The sequence below is a fragment of the Gymnoscopelus microlampas genome, assembly GCF_963454915.1.
Source record: "Gymnoscopelus microlampas genome assembly, chromosome: 21".
In the NCBI taxonomy this organism is placed as follows: domain Eukaryota; kingdom Metazoa; phylum Chordata; class Actinopteri; order Myctophiformes; family Myctophidae; genus Gymnoscopelus; species Gymnoscopelus microlampas.
The window spans coordinates 20,052,346-20,070,403 of NC_139958.1; the positions used below are offsets into that span (position 1 = coordinate 20,052,346).

General features: G+C 41.6%; 1 protein-coding gene across 1 annotated transcript; it reads left to right on the forward strand.

The window, feature by feature from the left end:
• Positions 1-332: 332 nt before the first annotated feature.
• On the forward strand, positions 333-4,851 carry LOC311037854 (protein disulfide-isomerase-like; the record flags this gene model as incomplete). The annotated part of the gene is made up of 2 exons (XM_084047148.1): positions 333-486; positions 3,311-4,851. 2 exons carry the CDS (start codon positions 333-335, stop codon positions 4,849-4,851), a joined length of 1,695 nt encoding a protein of 564 aa, XP_083903274.1.
• Positions 4,852-18,058: the final 13,207 nt, after the last annotated feature.

An 18,058-nucleotide genomic window follows, 5' to 3' on the forward strand; every position in this document is an offset into this window, starting at 1 on the left:
TGTAGCAATACGACAATATAGAAATACTCAAAATAAAAGTTTTCGGATTCAACATTTTACTTGAGTAAAAGTAGAATATAGCATTGGCAAAAAAACATCAAAAACATATACAGTAAAAGGACAAAAAAAAAAGAAAATAGCCAGCTTAAGTGGTTAATGTACATTTAGTATTAGCTAGACCAGTGCTCATGTCAGTAACAATGCAAGCTTCAATCGACGGTTCTGGACAACCAGATCTCCATTTGTCTACATTTTAAGCCCATATTTGGAGATCCCTGATATCAGTATATGTCCATACAGTATATGGGCATGCCCATACAGCATGGGCATCGATGGTTCTGGAGAACTGGATCTCCATATATGCCTATATATGGGCATATCGGTCGGCTCTGCGGATCTGGACAATCGCCTATATCCGAACCTCTCGACGCCGGGCACCGCACTCCCTGGAGTTCACACGGATGCGTGTGCCAAGTTTTGAAGTCGGTTGGTCCCATATATGAGCATGACCAATGATAATGGCCATAGCGCTTGGATCGGCGGTTCTGGACAACCAGATCTCCATTATGCCTACATGGACGTATTAGTTTACACACAAAGTACAATATTTGCGTCTGAGATGTGGAGTCGAAGTATAAAGTCTCCAAAAATGGACATACTCAAGTAAAGTAAAAGTCAAATTAGATTTAAAGTGGCACTACAGTATGTAATCTTTTTTAATGAATAAAATGTAATTTTGTCCAATCTGTATGGTAGAGTATGTTAATACAATATAACTTATACAATTGGGGTGGTTGTATTTTGTCTCCCTGCTCTTCTATTGAGACATTTAGTGTCAAAGGTCATGTCTCACCTAGACACCTGACCTGAGCAAGCAGGCATGCAGGTCATTAGCTCAATGGTAAAAATGTCAGCACTTGAGAGCTGGAAACCGGGCTCAAATCCAGGGTAGAGGAGAAAAGTTACATAATGCATGCTTTAAGTACCTGAGTAAATGTACTCAGTTACTTTCCACCACTGGTCTCCCAGGGATCAATACTTGGTACCATTCTATTTGCTAATTACATGCTTAATGTGGGGTACATTATTCATAAACACAAACCCACTGCCCTCGTTAGGCGGACGACATGCTAGCTCCTCATCCCTTTAAAACCGTGCAGGGATTCAAGCAACGTGCATGTCGTGCAGCGCATGCAGGCCTGTCTATCAGCTGAAGGACACATAATCAGAGATCGACCTAGAAATGGGGTCTTCAACAGGGGGTCCGGGACCCCTTGGGGGTCCTCAGAGTTACTACAGGGGGGCTGCCAAATCCTTGTGTGATAGTAACTTTGTTTTACATTAACCACTTGAATCCTATAGCATCCCTATTCTGAGTAGAACTCAAAAATAGCAGATCTACAGGCTCACAACCCACAACCCCCCTCATAATCTGCAACACAATTTTATACAATATATGTAACTTCATCTCTCTCTCAGCATGAAGAAAAACATTGAAGACCCCTGATGTAGACCAGTGGTTCTCAAACTTTTTCATGTCAAGGACCACCAATGTGTTTGGCTGCGGACCCCCATCTGAAAAATATTTTGTGCCAGGGATTTTTCAAAAAATAGCAGATCTGCAAGCTCATAGCGCGGCACTCGGTCTGCTATTTTTGAATAGCCAAAGTGTAAAATATGGTTCAAGTGGTTAAAATGATTGTGACGATATAACTAATTTTGCTGGGGACCCCCTGGACCCCCCACCCCAGGACCCCTGGGGGTCCCCGGACCCCACTTTGAGAACCAATGATCTAGACTGATCGTAAAGACACATGTTTTTGAGGTGAGCACCTCAGATACTTTGACTTTGATGTGAATTTCTCCCCCATTGCACTTAGTTCACCCCCCCCCTTTTTTTTCTTCTTCTTTTTTTCTTTACATTCAGTCCTGTCTGTCTTTGTCATCATTTACTCTACACTAAATCCTCTATTACAGCACTTGTGCCTCTACACCAAAATCTCCTCGCCGAAAATAGCCGGTCTAACAAGCTCACGATGTGACGCGTTTGTGAGCTTGTAGATTGTGTTATTTTCACCTTATGTTCACCCCAGAATAGGGACGGGGCTGAGGGTTCATTAATAAGCTGTCATCATCAATGTCTTGCTCATCATGGCATAGTGCCAGAAATAGAAAGAGCATGTCTGCATGCTCTTGTGTGTGTGTATGTGTGTGTGTGTGTGTGTGTGTGTGTGTGTGTGTGTGTGTGTGTGTGTGTGTGTGTGTGTGTGTGTGTGTGTGTGGGGGGGGGGGGGGGGTAGTATTTGATCTGAGTCAGAGTGCAGAGAGAGGCGAGCAGGTTAGCAGCAATCATTACCAGTGGTGGAAAGTAACTAAGTACATGCACTCAAGTACTGTACTCAATTCAAACATTTGGCTATTCAAAAATAGCAGATATACAAGCTCATAGCTATGAGCTTGTAAATCTGCTATTTTTTGAAAAATCGTGAAAATCTTTGAATATATATTTCTTAAAGCGAACATTTGTAAAATATTCTCTTCCAGGGACAACCCAGAAGCACACATTTGAGTTACAAATGTTCGCTTTAAAAATATATATATTAAAGAGGCGAACAAGTGGTGTCCACACGCAGAGGGGGGCCAAGAGGACATTTAGAGTCCCCCCGGTGAATTTTCACGCCCCCACAGACTGTACAGTGGAACCCAGAAATTGGCCGTGTCCACAGGGCATAGGGACTATGGCTCGTGGACACAAAACGCTATACATGTAATTAAAAACGAAATATAGGAAACGTGAAAAAAGGGATATTTACTCGCGACCCATAAAAGTGGGTCCCATCACGAGTGTGTACAAACGGAACCAAATGGACCCATAAACGCGTTAGTACCATTATGTCAGTACCGCGATGTCATAGACAAAGTTTCAGGGCAAAGTTTCAGAGTAAAAATAATTCACAGTACGTAAAAACAAAACACCAGAGTCACTTCCTTTGGCTAATAGACACACACAGACAGACAGTATAGACATCTCATCTTCTTCTTTTTTTTTTTTTTTTTAATCCCACGATTTTGTAACCCCTACATCTCATCTTCTACAGAGTTACGCTGTAAATACGAGTACTTCATCTCATACCATATATGGCAATCATTATGTCAACATCTCTGTCCAATTAGAGCACGGCTGTGATGCACCGACTTTAGAGAGTTTGGGGGTATAAATAAACGTGTCGACGCCACACTGATCTAGACTTGACTCAGTGAAGCCAAGTTCAATCCTATCACTAGAAACAACCTTTATAACGGTTTTCAGTTGAAGCAGAGACGTTCGTTCCCATGATCTTTAAGAAGAGCTTTGCATTGGTAACCATGTTGAAGTTTGTCTTTCTCTGTACACTGCTCATGGCCAGCTCGCTGCTTGTGGCCAGCAGTTGGTCAGCCCTGATCACAGAGGAGGAGGATGTCCTGGTACTAACGAAAAGTAACTTCGATGAGGCGTTGAAAGCTCACCCCAACATTCTGGTGGAATTCTATGCCCCATGGTGCGGCCACTGCAAAGAACTGGCCCCAGAGTATGCCAAGGCGGCCCGCATGCTGAAGGCAGAGGGTTCAGACATCCGCCTGGGTAAGGTGGACGCCACAGAAGAGACGGAGCTGGCCCAGGAGTATGAAGTCCAAAAATACCCGGCCATCGTGTTCTTCAAGGGAGGAGAAAAGGAGTCACGCAAGGAATACCCTGATGGCAGGCAGGCTTATGACATCGTCAAGTGGCTTCAGAAACGCACAGGCCCAGCTGTTGCCACCCTGGCCAATGTCACGCAGGCAGAGTCTATGATCGCAAACGAGGTGGCAGTCATTGGCTTCTTCAAGGATGCTGAATCCGAGGACGCTAAAGCCTTCATTAAAGCAGCAGAAGCCATAGATGATATTCCATTTGGGATGACCTCTGATGATGCAGTGTACTCAAAGTTTGAGGTGTCCAAGGACTGCGTGGTCCTCTTCAAGAAGTTTGATGAGGGACGTAACATCTTTGATTCAGGGCTTACCGAAGCCAACCTCCTAGCCTTCATTAAGGCCAACCAGCTTCCTCTGGTCACTGAGTTTTCAGTCCAGACTGTCACAAAGATCTTCGGTGGAGAATTCAAGTCCCACATATTTATGTTCATGTCCAAGGCTGCTACTGACTTTGGGGACAAAATGGACCAATTCAAGAAGGCAGCAGAAGGCTTCAAGGGCAAGATCATGTTCGTCTTTATGGACTCTGACATGAATGACAACAAGAACATCATGCAGATCTTTGGCGTGAAGGAGGAGCAATGCCCCGCTATCCGTCTCATCACCCTGGAAGATGAGATGACGGAGTACAAACCAGAGAACGAGGCCATCACCGCTGACAACATCATCGAATTCTGCACACTCTTCACCGAGGGCAAACTCAAGCCCCATCTCACGAGCGAGGACATCCCCAAAGACTGGGACAAAAACCCTGTCAAGGTCCTGGTGGGCAAGAACTTCAAAGAAGTCGCCTTCAATCCCACCAAGAATGTCTTTGTGGATTTCTATGCACCCTGGTGTGCTCACTGTGTAAAACTGGCCCCCGTCTGGGACAAACTGGGAGAGCAGTACAAGGACAGCAAGGATATCATAGTGGCCAAGATTGACCTAACAGCCAATAAAGTGAAGTCAATTAAAATCCTCGGCTTCCCCACGCTTAAATTCTTCCCTGCAGGAGACGATCGCAAGGTCATCGACTACCATGGAGAGAGAACGCTGGAGGGCTTCACCAAATTCCTGGAGAGTGGCGGCAGGGAGGGTGGCGTACCAGCTGAAGAAGACGGACATGACGAGTTGTAAGGGCAGGCAAAGAAAGGCCACCCTCGGCCCCTCTTGCCCTGGTCACCGACACCTTCTTCACGTCCCTGTGGACCTTCCATTCCAGTGGACATGATGCTACACACTTTAACTGCTCCTCCACCAGTACGTTAGTATGGGTGGAAAGCCTTCTGGCCAACCAAACCACCTCTCTCCACTCTACCTCCTGGTTACAAAGATGTCTTTACCTTCTGCAGAAGGGTGCTACATACCTATGGAACCTCAAGACCTCAACCAAATGCCACATTAGCAGTTTGCCTTGTGTATGTGGAAACTAATGTAAAACTGGCCTTGACATATCCAGGTTTCTTTTGTTCTTTTTTTCCCTAAGTAATATACTGTCTAAAAACAAGACAGGGTATAATAACGTCATGGCTCCATGTTGATCTTGGACTTCATGTGGACAGCGTATGATGTCAGCCATCTATTTATTTATAATTCTATATTTGGGCATGGTGTCATCTGATCTAACTGCCATTGATTTCATAAAAATGTGTTAACTATCAAAAATATACATATATTATTTACACAATCTGTGAAAAAAAGTATCTCTGACATCATATTGATGATGACGTCAGTCTAGACCAAATATGGAGAGACGGTGGGATGGAGAGACGGTGGGACGATGGATGTTTATGAATTCACCAAATGTGAAAAAAAGTATTTACATAAAAAACATGAAAATAGCAAAAATCAAGCAATAGAAATCACAGGTAAATCACATTTAGCTGGGCTTCTGGGTCCACTCGACATAGCAAGACGTTGAACTTCAACGTCTTTGAAGTCGACACTCGACTTTCAACGTTGAGTGTCAAACCTGCTATGTAGCCTACTGGGAGTCAAACCTGCGGCCCCAGGGCCAAATACGGCACATGAATGGGTCCAATCTTGCCCACAGGGTGATTTCGGGTGGGGCTTTACACCCCCATAAATACTTTTTTTTGTATGATGCCTGCTCTCAGAATTTCTGCTATTGAAAAAAAAAAGGTTGAAAAGAAAAAGAAACTAGAAAAAGTGCTCCTTGGAGCACAGGTCTCCGCCAGGTAAGTTATTGTGGCCTCCTGGTGGTGCTATAATAGGCCAATGTGAAAAGGATTTCTTCCTCGGCCAAGTGGGAATGTACATGCAAAATGGCACGGAAATCGCACGCTGCGTTGATGCATGATTTGAGGCATTTTGTTCAAAATGTACCTATCCTGCAAACTTTGGAAGCCAATGTTAGCCAATTAGGATGGAACATGAAATATCAGACACATCCGTCTTGATCATATGACAATAGAGATACTGTGTACTGATTTACGTGATCTTTGTACAGAATCTGAAGGAGTAATATAGAAAATGTGTTTTACAAAAGTCAGCCTCCTAGTGGCGCTCTAAAAGGCAGATGTGAAAAATGCAGGGCAAAGGTTTTTCCTTGGCCTCTATGGAGTGTGCGTGCAAAGTTTCACACAGATCGGTGCAGTTATAGGTAAAAAAGTGAATCGGCCTGTTTTAGCACCATGAGGCCGATATGGGATTTTTCAAGTGGCATTTCTTCCTCGGCCTAGTGGGGCCTAGTGGGGCTGCGTTCATGCGTTCAATGCGTTGAGGCATTTTGTTCAAAACGAACCAATCCTGCAAACTTTGGAAGCCAATCTTAGCCAATCAGGATGGACAATCGGACAGATCAGTGTTGGTCACATGACTATAGAGATACTGTGCACCGATTTGCGGGATGTGTGGACAAAATCTGTAGGAGTTATAAAAAAAACAGGCTGATCTGAAAAGTTTGGCAGAGGTTCGACTTTGGCATCCAGGGAGTGTGTGTGCACAGTTTTGCAGCGACCAGGCCAACGGTGCCGGAGATTAGCTGTTCACAGACAAAAGGACGGACAGACGGACGGACGGACAGGGTGCAAAACATACTCTCTCGCCATGCCTTTAGGCCTGGCGGAGACAATAAATAAGCATGGCTCTCACTAACGTAGGAGGCCAATTGCAGGCAAACTGGAATATGGAAAAGCTGAAAAGTTGAAATATGGAGATATGTGGTTTCTCCCCGACAGCAACGCTATAATGGGGTTATGTGTGTAGCGCTGCAACCACAGCACAGACTGCAAATAACTGGCAGGGGGGGGAATGAAAACATGTCTGAACTGAAAGTTGCTCAATTTGAGCCGTTCTTGTGCCTTATGCTCCCCCTGTCTCAACCCTTTACCTCACTGGACAGGATTTTAGGGAGAGAGAAACCCCCAGAGACCCTGGTGGGGGATTGGAAAAGAGGACAGAGCATAATCACGAACATGATCTCCGATCCCCAGCCTTTTTAGCCTGGCAGAGATAATGATGGAATCGCCACACCTTGTCCCTGTTCTCCATCTGTGCAATTTCAAACTTGATCTGATATCGTTGCTGTCAAATGGAAACCTCCTATTGTCTCTGTGGGCAGAAACCTTATCTCCATATTCTAACCTTTTTTTTTTACCCCGTACATTAAGGCACTACGTACTACAGTGTCACACAAAAGTAGCAGATCTGCAAGTTCAAAACGAGCGTTCAGGGGCGTTTTTTTGTTGCAAAAATAGTACATATACAAGCTCAAAACGCATCGCGATGCAGCACATCTGCTATTTTTTCTACTTTTGTGCGACACTCTAGTCTAGTATGAAAAAGTAGGACATTAATTTACACAGGAAAGAAAACATAAAAAGTTCAAATATAGAGACAAGAGGTTTCTGCCCGACAGCAACGATATCCATCCCTGACCAGTAACTGTGAGGTTTGGACAGATTTAAAGCATGACATAGGCCAGCTCAAAAGGTCACTGTATAGGCCGAGTAGACAAAGAGGCAGGCCTGCTTGAAATGGCTATAACAAGACAAAACATGGGGTGAAGCAACAACACTAAGCTTTTTCTTTACATACACTATATATAGCTGGAGCATAGTTCGTCTTTTTTTTTCCTCTCTCCTTGATTTCTCTGTCTGTCTGTCTTTCCACTCTCACTCTCCCTCGGTTTCTTTCACCCCATGTGTGCCTTGTACATATACTGGAGGTGTGGGAAATAGGGCAGATATTTCGGGAGAGGTTTGGCTGCAGCAAGCAGAGCACAAACTCTACCCCCGCTTTTCGATGTCTGAAGAGAACATACCTGTACTGGCCTAGTTTAAGATAAGCAAGGATAATGCAGAGAGAGCTATAGAGAAGATGTCACGCAACCCGTTTACTTGTAATCCTTCCTGTCAACCTCACTGAAACCACATTTCATGTTGCAATATGGATGGAATATTTACCCTTTCTTCTCCTCGCCCTCCCACAGTATGTACACAGCTGGCTCCATACAGCCGTCTTCTCTTCATCTGACTCCACCACAATTTGATGATAACTAGAGGAAAGAGAAAAAGCTGAAGTTATTAGACAACGCAACTTTGCCCCTTCTTGAGACATAAAATAAAATAGTCACATATTTTAACACTTAACTGTAAAACTTTTAGCTAATGATACTGTTCATCACAAAAGTTCAGATTCATGCAGAGTAGGCCAAATAATTAGGAAAGGTATATAGGAAAGGTATACTAGGTACAGGTTTACTATTGTGGGATGGGTGATGGCGGATTTAAACAGTCACACCTGGCCTGAGTTAAGTAATTGTACTCCTCAACCGCACACCCAAGTTTATTTTCATATCACAGGTTTAAGTGTGTTTGCATGATGGATATACGCGTTTCTTATTGATTGATCTCTCTTCCCCCGTCTTCTTCCCCCCTTTCTTTTTGAGTGGTGCCGAAGGCAACCACTCCTATACGTGGCTTTGTCCGTGTGTCCGTATGTATGTACAGTATGTATGTATATGTCTGTCCAATAAACAAACATTGATGACAACATCAATACGGGGCTCATCAAAGGCACCACTCACTTCACACAGGGTGTGATTTTTTATGGAAATAACCAAAACGATGGAGCTTGCACAAAAACAAAATTCACCCACTGTTTTACACCTGTAAACCTGTGATGTGACAATAAAGTTGATTCTGATTGTCTGATTGGTCGTTCAAACTCCATCAGTACAGTAGTCCTGTACCTGGCCTGTAGACCCGTTCCCAATTTGGTGTTGGGGGAATTTCTCACTTGAACTGAGTCAGTGGGTCCCTAGACATGAAGAATTACAGAGATCTTTGTCTGCCATGTGCCACAAATGGTGCAATGGCCAAATCAAATATGGCCGCCATCGGTGATGATGAAAATCCAACTTTTTTTGTTTTTGAGTGTATATACACAACATGTAATACCTCCATTTGACTAATTATGGTGTGTGGAATTAATTTCTGATATTTCTATGTCCATTTTGGGTGATTTTGACCTTGAAATGCCACACCACATGCCATCCCACACCACATGCCATGCCACATGCCTGTATGTATCTCTGAGAGTGTATAAATGGAACCAAATGGACCCTTACAGGTCTGTAACTCTGAGAGTTGTACACATGGAACCAAATGGACCCTTACAGGTCTGTAACTGAGAGTTGTACAAATGGAACCAAATGGACCCTTAAAAGGTCTGTATCTCTAAGAGTGCACAAATGGAACCAAATGGACCCTTACAGGTCTGTAACTCTGAGAGTTATGGGGGTCCAAATAAAAAAAAGAATAAAGTTTGACAACCACTGGCACTGGCATAGAGAGTCAGAACTTTTCAGTATGTGGAATTCAGTCCTGCATTACTCAGGTCTGCCAGGGTGGTTTCTGATGTGGTCTCCACAGCCGACATTCCCAGTTCCACATGCCTACCCCATTCTTAATACGTCTATTTCTGTGCTTTCCTCAGCAAAACCTGCAGCGAAAATAAACCAGCTCAATATGTTGGGAGGCACCATGACGTTAAGATGACTTACTTTGTAGTTGTGTTACTACCAACCACACTCGTGTCACTATGACTACAAAATATCGCAGTAAAATATTGTGATTTCCAAAAACTGTGTGGGCAACATAAGGTCGTAACATTTTTTTTATGTGACTGACCACAGCTGTTCAAATGTATAGATAGTGCAGGTAAAATAATGTTTCTGTTTATATAACGTTACCATTACAGTGACGCTGTTCTGTGTGCTGTTTCTTAGTCATCACATTGTATTTATTTATTATGGAAAGCACAGGGATATAGTACCTTAGTAACTGTCTTAGACTGATTGAGTCAGTCCCCTTAGTCATAACATAATATAAATATAGCCACAGTAATATTATGTACACTGTGCACTGGTGTTAAGGGGTTGATATATTTTTCTGTATAGGAAATTGTTTGAAGAGTATCATCAATCCCTGAAAAAGACCTTTCCAGGTCGAAACGTTGGTATTCAATCAATTATCCTGCATCGTGGCGTGCATGAGTGTGCTGCCTTTTTTCACTTTTAGACTTCTTTATCAAGGCAGTGTTGATTTTGACAGCACATTTAGATTTAGTTTTAGTCATAGTCTTTTGAATAAAATTCCATTTAGTTTTAGTCATATTTTAGTCATCTGAAATGTTTTACTGTTAGTCTAGTTTTAGTCGACTAAATATCATAAGATTTTAGTCGACTAAATCTACAGTTGATTTAGTCGACTAAAATGTACTTTGTCGGTGCCTTGATCACTTGATGGTGTCGTAATGGCTGATTTTACACTTGGTTGCATGCTGAAAATAGCCGATCTACAAGCTACAAGACAAGCACAGGACACAAGCTACTTGATTATTAATACAAAACCACTTCAGACCAACAGTATACAGTATACTTTGGCAATTTGAAAATAGCCGATCTACTCTACACAACGCGTCGCTTTGTGACGTGTTGTGAGCTTGTAGATCTGCTATTTTCAAAGGATTTTTATACATTTGAAAACTTGTGATATGAGTACTTTTACTTTTGGTACTTTAAATATTTTGATGCCAATACTTTTGTACTTTTACTCAAGTATATTCTCAATACCGGTTGTACTTGAAACAGACTTTCTAGAATGGGGTATTGATACTTTTACTTAAGTAAAACATGTGAGTAATCACTGTATATGAATTATTGAGTTATGGCCAAAAACATTTTTTTGTGAGGTCACACTGGCCTTGACCTTTGACCACCAATTCAAATCAGTTAATGCTTGATTCCAAGTGGACATTTATTCCAGATTCGAAGAAATTCCGTCAAGGTGTTCCTGAGATATCACGTTCACGAGAATGTGATGGACGGACGGACCAATGCGGATGTTGGACTTCATGTGGTCAGGCTGTGATAACAGTAATTTATGACATCAGTCATCTATTCTATAACACTGTTTCCCAAACAGTGGGTCGGGATTTTTACGTGTCGCGTAGAAATATCACCCTTTTTTTCGTTTCCTACATAAAAAAGAATATATATATATATATATATATTATTTCAAAAAATGTAAAGAGTATTTAATAAAATAAATCAAATAATTTCGCTTGGTCAGCTAGAGCCCCATTTCCAAGAACCTTCTCAAAATAGTAACACGTCTCCTGCAATAACCAGGTCAAAGGTCCAGTCAAGTTTTGCGTTAGTCCTCAGGGTAGACAGTTAAGCAATGACGCTGCTGTGTCTTGCCTGCCAAGCTGGACTCTGCTCAAAGCTCCTCGAGTCTGTCCAAAACCATCAGTCACCACATTCTTAGGGATGGAAGATAGATTTTACACAATCGAGTAAAGATTGATTCTCGCTGGCGCGCGTCTTACAAATATTTCTCTTTCGGGCAAAGGAGGTTTTTGTATCAGTGGGGGAGGAGGTTTTGTCCAGATGTGGATCTAAGAAGTGTGAGCGCAAATCCTGGAGCTGATCCCGACATTGTCTGTGTACGCTGCCCAATAACACAGGTTATATTTTTGCTCCCTCTCTTTGTGTATAGAAAAAGTCTTTTCTCGTTTTCCAGCTGGGCAGACGGTGAATGTTTCTATTTTTGAAGTATGTTGTTATTACTCCGTTCTGTCCTCTCCTGTCCTACGTACATATCTGCTGTAATTATAGTGAATAAATGGTAAGTGGTGCATTTATATAGCGCCTTTCTCCAAAAGCACTTCACAAAGTGCATTACTGTACGTTGTGTCTGTCTGTACATTGTGTCTGTCTGTGTGTATGTGTGTATTATTGTGTCTCTCTGTGTGTGTTTCCATGTGCAGGGCATTGCTGAAAATGAGCACTTGTGCTCAGCTACTACCCTGGGTAAATAAAAATAGAAATAACAATAATAATTCAACCATTGACACGGACATTCACACACTGATGGCAGAGGAAGCCATGCAAGCACCAACCTGCTGCAGCAGTTAGGGGTTCAGTGTCTTGGTCAAGGACATTTCAACACACAGCCAGGAGGAGCCCAACCTACAAGAAAATAGCAGATCTGATGTACAAGCTCACAACATGTCGCATCTGCTAGTTTCGGCACAAAACGGTCAATACAATAAAGCATGAATAAGGCTTCATATTAATATGCTACCATGTAGCCTTCACTTCTCTGTCTCTACCCTGATTAAAAGGTGCCATTGAATGGCCCAATTAATTTGCAGTTTAGAGTTCAAGTGTGCCTTCACGCTACAACAAATATAAGGGCGATGTGAGGAGTACTCGACCACAGAGTCAAACACATAAATATAAGTTTCGGCCTATAAAAAGTGATGGACTAATTAAAGGTGAGAAAATCTTTATTTGCAGGACTCATCCATCTTTCGCTGGTGTAATGGTGATTTTCTTTTTCAGGGGAATGGTATTTTAATGATGTCACATGCACACGCGCCACGCTCACCACCACCGGTAACCCTGTTATGGACAGTAACCTTTTGGGTACTTGGTTTGTGAATCTAGGGGGTTGAACATCTTCCAGTGGAACGCAGTGGTGTCCTGTGTAGCGACTAAAACACCACTGCTAATGTCTAGTGTATTTGATACAAGTCTTTTTACACTCACAACAGGTGCTTAATAAATACCGGTAGTAAAAAATGGATGAACACATTCATTTAAAATCCTGTATTAACATCTTGATAGATACTGCAAGGAGACTGTACTACTGAGAGGGTCAACGGAGGAAGGGAGCAGAGAACCAGGATTTGCAGTCACGCACTATGAGCTTGTAGATCTGCGGTTGTTTGAAAAATCGTTAACATTTTGTGCAAATCTTTGAATATGTACATTTTTTAATATAAACAGTTTTTAACTCAAATCTTTGCTTCTGGGGGTCCCTGTTACAAAATATGGGGGTCTGCGGCCAAATACATATAATATTGGGCGTCTTGACCTTGACATGGAAAAGTTTGAGCACCACTTATGTAGCAACAGTTTTTCAAAAACTATATATAGAAGAAGGATATAGAAGACATTTTTAGAATCGGCCTCAGGTGATTTAATGAGTTTTGTATTCATAATATGACAGGGCTACTTGGCGACACCTAGCGACAAAGTCTATACATGCAGCATTGGACAGAGCTACTCCATCGATTTCGGCGTGATGATGTCACCCTGTCACCCAACCAACAACTAATAAAAACCATGGCACGGACGTCCGTCCGGGGCCATGGGATTGTGACTACAGACTCCATTACACAGAGCCCCAACTACATTGCCAGAAATGCTACTGAACTGCTTAAATTTGGGGAAAGTGAAAAAACTGCTTTGTCATTCCCAACGGTCAATGTTCATGTGCAATTTCAGATTAATTGGCCAACCCATTGAGGAGAAAATGGATGTAGAATTGTTCTCTATGCTAATCAACTGAATACTTTTTTGAATAATCACACCCCTCCCAATTATCTGATTAAACCTATAAAAACATTAGATACAAACCTTTCATGTTAAAATGTTTCAGAACGAGGGGGGGGGGGGGGGGGGGGGGGGCTTATGGGCCGAGGTGCCGTCCCCCCAACTTCTAAAAATAGCATACAACAATGCCCCTAACTGCTAGCATATGGCCTGTTACTGTAACCTAAAGGGTTTCCAGATTTTCTACCTACGGTATTTCTGAAATAATATATTCTCTCATCCACATAGTCCTAGTATTATGACTATACTCAACATAGACTCAAACATACCTCTCTGTGGGCTCACACACAAACACACAGGCAAACCGCAGTTTTCTTCATTAAACATCAAACAGGAAACACTTCTGTAATGTATTTTGCCACTATAACAAACGTTTTGTTTACGCCGATTTAAATAATTAGGAGCAAGAGAGACGTATACGTACAGGCTTATAGAGGAACACTAATATAAACAGGTTTGTAGTGAGCCGAGTCTTGTTTTCAGTGAAAGGATCAAGGAGAAAGTGGTGGAGGGGAGGGTGAGCATGTTCATCCAACTGAGGCAATCATCTGCACAGTACACCTAATCCATACTGTATGTCAAACAATTATTGATTTGTGCGTGTGCGCGCGTGCGTGCGTGTGTGTGTGTGCATGCATTCAGCTGCACTGAAGACTATGGCAACCATGTGGATTTTAAAAGCACTGACATATTGAATCTCCTCAGCGTTGCCCTTTTTGTCAAAGTGAATTATGAAGAGCGTGACATAGCCCAAAAATAGATAAGGTCATGCATGCTGATTCATCTGCAGACTAGACTGCGTAGGTGGGAAGGAGATGTTCAGAGCTCAACATGTCTTACATTTGATATAGGCTCCTTTGTTGGTACTACTTGTACTCACCGGGAAACTGGGTTCAGACTCAGAGTGCTCTGAAATCTAAATGTGTGTGATGAAGGAGGTGGTCTTTGATAGAAAAAAAAAAAAAAAAACATTAAGACCTTATTCTACAAATGCCTTCTAAATCAGTAGTTCTCACACGTTCAAGATTTTTCAAAAATGTTCGAAAATAGCAGATGTACAAGATGTACACGAAGTGACGCGCTGCGGGCTTGTATATCTACTATTGTTGAATAGCCAACGCTAAAATCTAAAATGACACAGATGCTTTCCCGGTTTTAATGGGTTTTAAGATGTCATGGTGAAATCATAAAAAAGGTTAACAAATGATGCATGTAAAAAATGAGCTGTGTTACACCCCTTATGCACTGAACAGTACTTTGAGTAGCATATTTGAATCTATTTTTTCAATAATCTACGCAAGGCATGGAATGTTTACATATACTGTACTGTGTGAGGTGTTTGATCACTTAACAGGGGTCTCGCTGTCTCTCCTGGGTTTCGCTGTCTCTCCAGCGCTTTAGTGAACAGAAAAATACTTTTTCAGGTCGGTATAGCCTACTTATTTTATCCAATCAGGAGAGAGAAATATAATTTATCGGCTTTGTTTATCCTGTATCCTATATAATCTCTCTCCTGATTTGATACAATTGGTATCCTGGCCTGAAAACCTCCTTTCTGTCTTCTAAAGAGCTGGAGAAATGGGGAGACCACTGTTACTGAACAAACACTCCATATCAATACTAGCATATTATAGAGTTATATAACAATTATTTTATCATATCACTTGAACAACCTCCAAGTCAACTGTTCTTTTGCAATAATCATCTGATCATGTAGGTTTGCACTGAACAACCTCAAGGATCAGACCATTCCTCACCAAAAGTGGTGAAAACAATAACGTTTTGAGGTGCTTTTCCTTGAGTATTTCCATCTTCTCATAATGTCATTACATAGAAATCAGGGAAAAAATTGGTACATTTACAACGTAACTGAGGTTTTAAAAAAAGAGTATTCTAGACTTCTAACACTGTCCTCTATATTCTAAATCTGACACAAAAGACTCTATTCAGACAACACAAAACCACATGGTTATTTTGCACTTTCAAAGCCCTAAATGATCGCAGTTCTGACGTCAGTCTGATTTGGGTTTCACAAAAAGACAACGTGAACAATGACGCAGGGTTCTCCATCCTAGATGTGCCCTAGGGAGAAAATCTTCAGGAAATTAACAAATCAAGCTCTTTGTTTCCCTAAATAGTCGAGTGGTGTAAAATGTGATTTAAGTTTATTGGATCAAAACACATGTGATGCTTACAGTTTCCCACGGTTTTATGTTTACCCTGGCTCTGGTAAAATGGGGACATTAAACCAGTGTAGTGTTATTTATTTCCCTATACAATTTGCATAGAACAATACGGGCCAGTCCTGCAATTGATCAGTAATGCTGCCATTTTTAGTTTGGAAACACGGCGGAATATTTTGGCTTAAATATATCTTTATTTAATGGCGTTGACTAATGTGCATGTGGCTCAGGCCTTTATTATCTCCGTTAAAAAAGGGTAAATGTGTGTGTGAGGGCTGCTACTTTTTAATGAAACGTCCTTTAGATTTATAGAAGCCATTCTATCACGGAACCACAACCTACATAAAGTTTTCAGTTCAACAACTACCAATTTCCATCCGAGATGATCAGCAACAGCTGAATGCACTCAACTTCCATTGGGAAAATGTTGCAAATACAGAAACAGGGAAACGGTTTCAAGTCCAAAGGCTGTTCTCTCCAAACTTCACACATCCTTATGAATCATTCTTCCCTTGACCATGTCCCTACCATCAGTGGTGGAAAAAGTACTCAATTCGTTTTACTTACTTACTAAAAGTATCAAAGCTGCAGTGCAGAAACACTCTGTTAAGTAAAAAGTATCAAAGCTGCAGTGCAGAAACACTCTGTTACAAGTAAAAAGTCTGGTAATCAAAATGTACTTAAAGTATAAAAAGTAAAAGTGCTCATTATGCAGAATGTCCCATTTTACAAGTTCATGTGTCTAAAACGTATAAAAAATCTTTTGAAAATAGCAGATCTACAAGCTCACAATGTGTCGCATCGCGACGCGTTGTGAGCTTGTAGATCTGCTATTTTCAAATACCAGTAGCCAAAGTTGCAGTAAAATTAAAGAAGTATTGGCATCAAAATATACTTAAAAGTATAAAAAGTAAGAGCTCATTATGCAGAATGTCCCATTTCACAGTTATGTGTCTAAAATGTATTAAAAAATATTTTGAAAATAGCAATAGCAATAGATCTACAAGCTCACAATGTGTCGCATCGCGGCTGAAGTGGTAAATGTATGTTTTGTAATAATAATCCAAATCTGTTTGTGTGGCATTGGTGGAAGCACAAGCCCAACTTTACCTTGTGGACAATGAAGTTTACCTTGACCTTGACCCTGACTGGAGGTAATTGGTGGAAGAAGTAGTCACAGGTTTTACTTGGGTAAAAGTATCAATTCCACCATGTAGAAATAAGTAAAAATCCAGTATTCAAAATTTACTTGAGTAAAAGTACAAAAGTATTGGCATCAAAATATACCTAGAGTAGTAGACTACCAAAAGTAAAAGTAGGTACTCATTATGCAGAATGTCCCATTTCGCAAGTTCTGAAATGACTTGGAGCACCCCCGAAAAGGTAACCTACAGTACCTTTATGGTACTTATGTTTTTTTTAATGTTTTTATTTTGTCTCGACGAGCATCACTGACGCTTGCATCATTGTGTCACGACCATAACATGAAAGTGGGCCAGGTGAGACCGTAGTTTACCAGAATCAGATCTGATTACCTCACTGCAGGGTTTGTGTTTATACCCAGCAGGCTCACATGAGGTCGGCCTAAATTTAACTCGCATCTCTTCCATTTAGTTGGTATTCTCTTCTCTTCTTTACTCCATCACACAACTTAATACTCCCCAATTGGCACATTCACACGAAAACAGAGAATGTAACTTCAATCAACATTGTAAGCTTAAAATAAGGCATCAGTGAGGGCAACCTGAGTGGTTAGGGCGTGCACCTAAAATTGGATAGGCAGCGAATCCCTGGTCGACTGGACCATGTCACCGCCCTTTCTCTCTCTCTGTGTATTTCCTGTCTCTCACAACTGTCTCCATCACATAAAGGCTAAAAAACAAAAAAAACAAAAAAAAAGGCATCAGATGGTACAATGATGAATACAAAGTAAATCCTACTATAAATGCGTAACATCTCCGTTTGTCAGTCTGTAGTTCACGTACCTTGAGAACCGTCTTCAAACTCTGCGCATAAACTGGGGGCATAAACTTGGGCATATACTGATAACATCTATGCCCATATATGGCATGCGGCATGCCCATATATGACAGACCGACTTCAAACTTGGCGTGCGTAATGGCAAGGACCCGAGGGGTCTAATTGCTCCCGATGAGCAGGTTGCCTTGCATGGTTTCCTCCGCCATCGGCGTATGAATGCGTGTGTGAATGGGTGAATGTAAAGCTATGT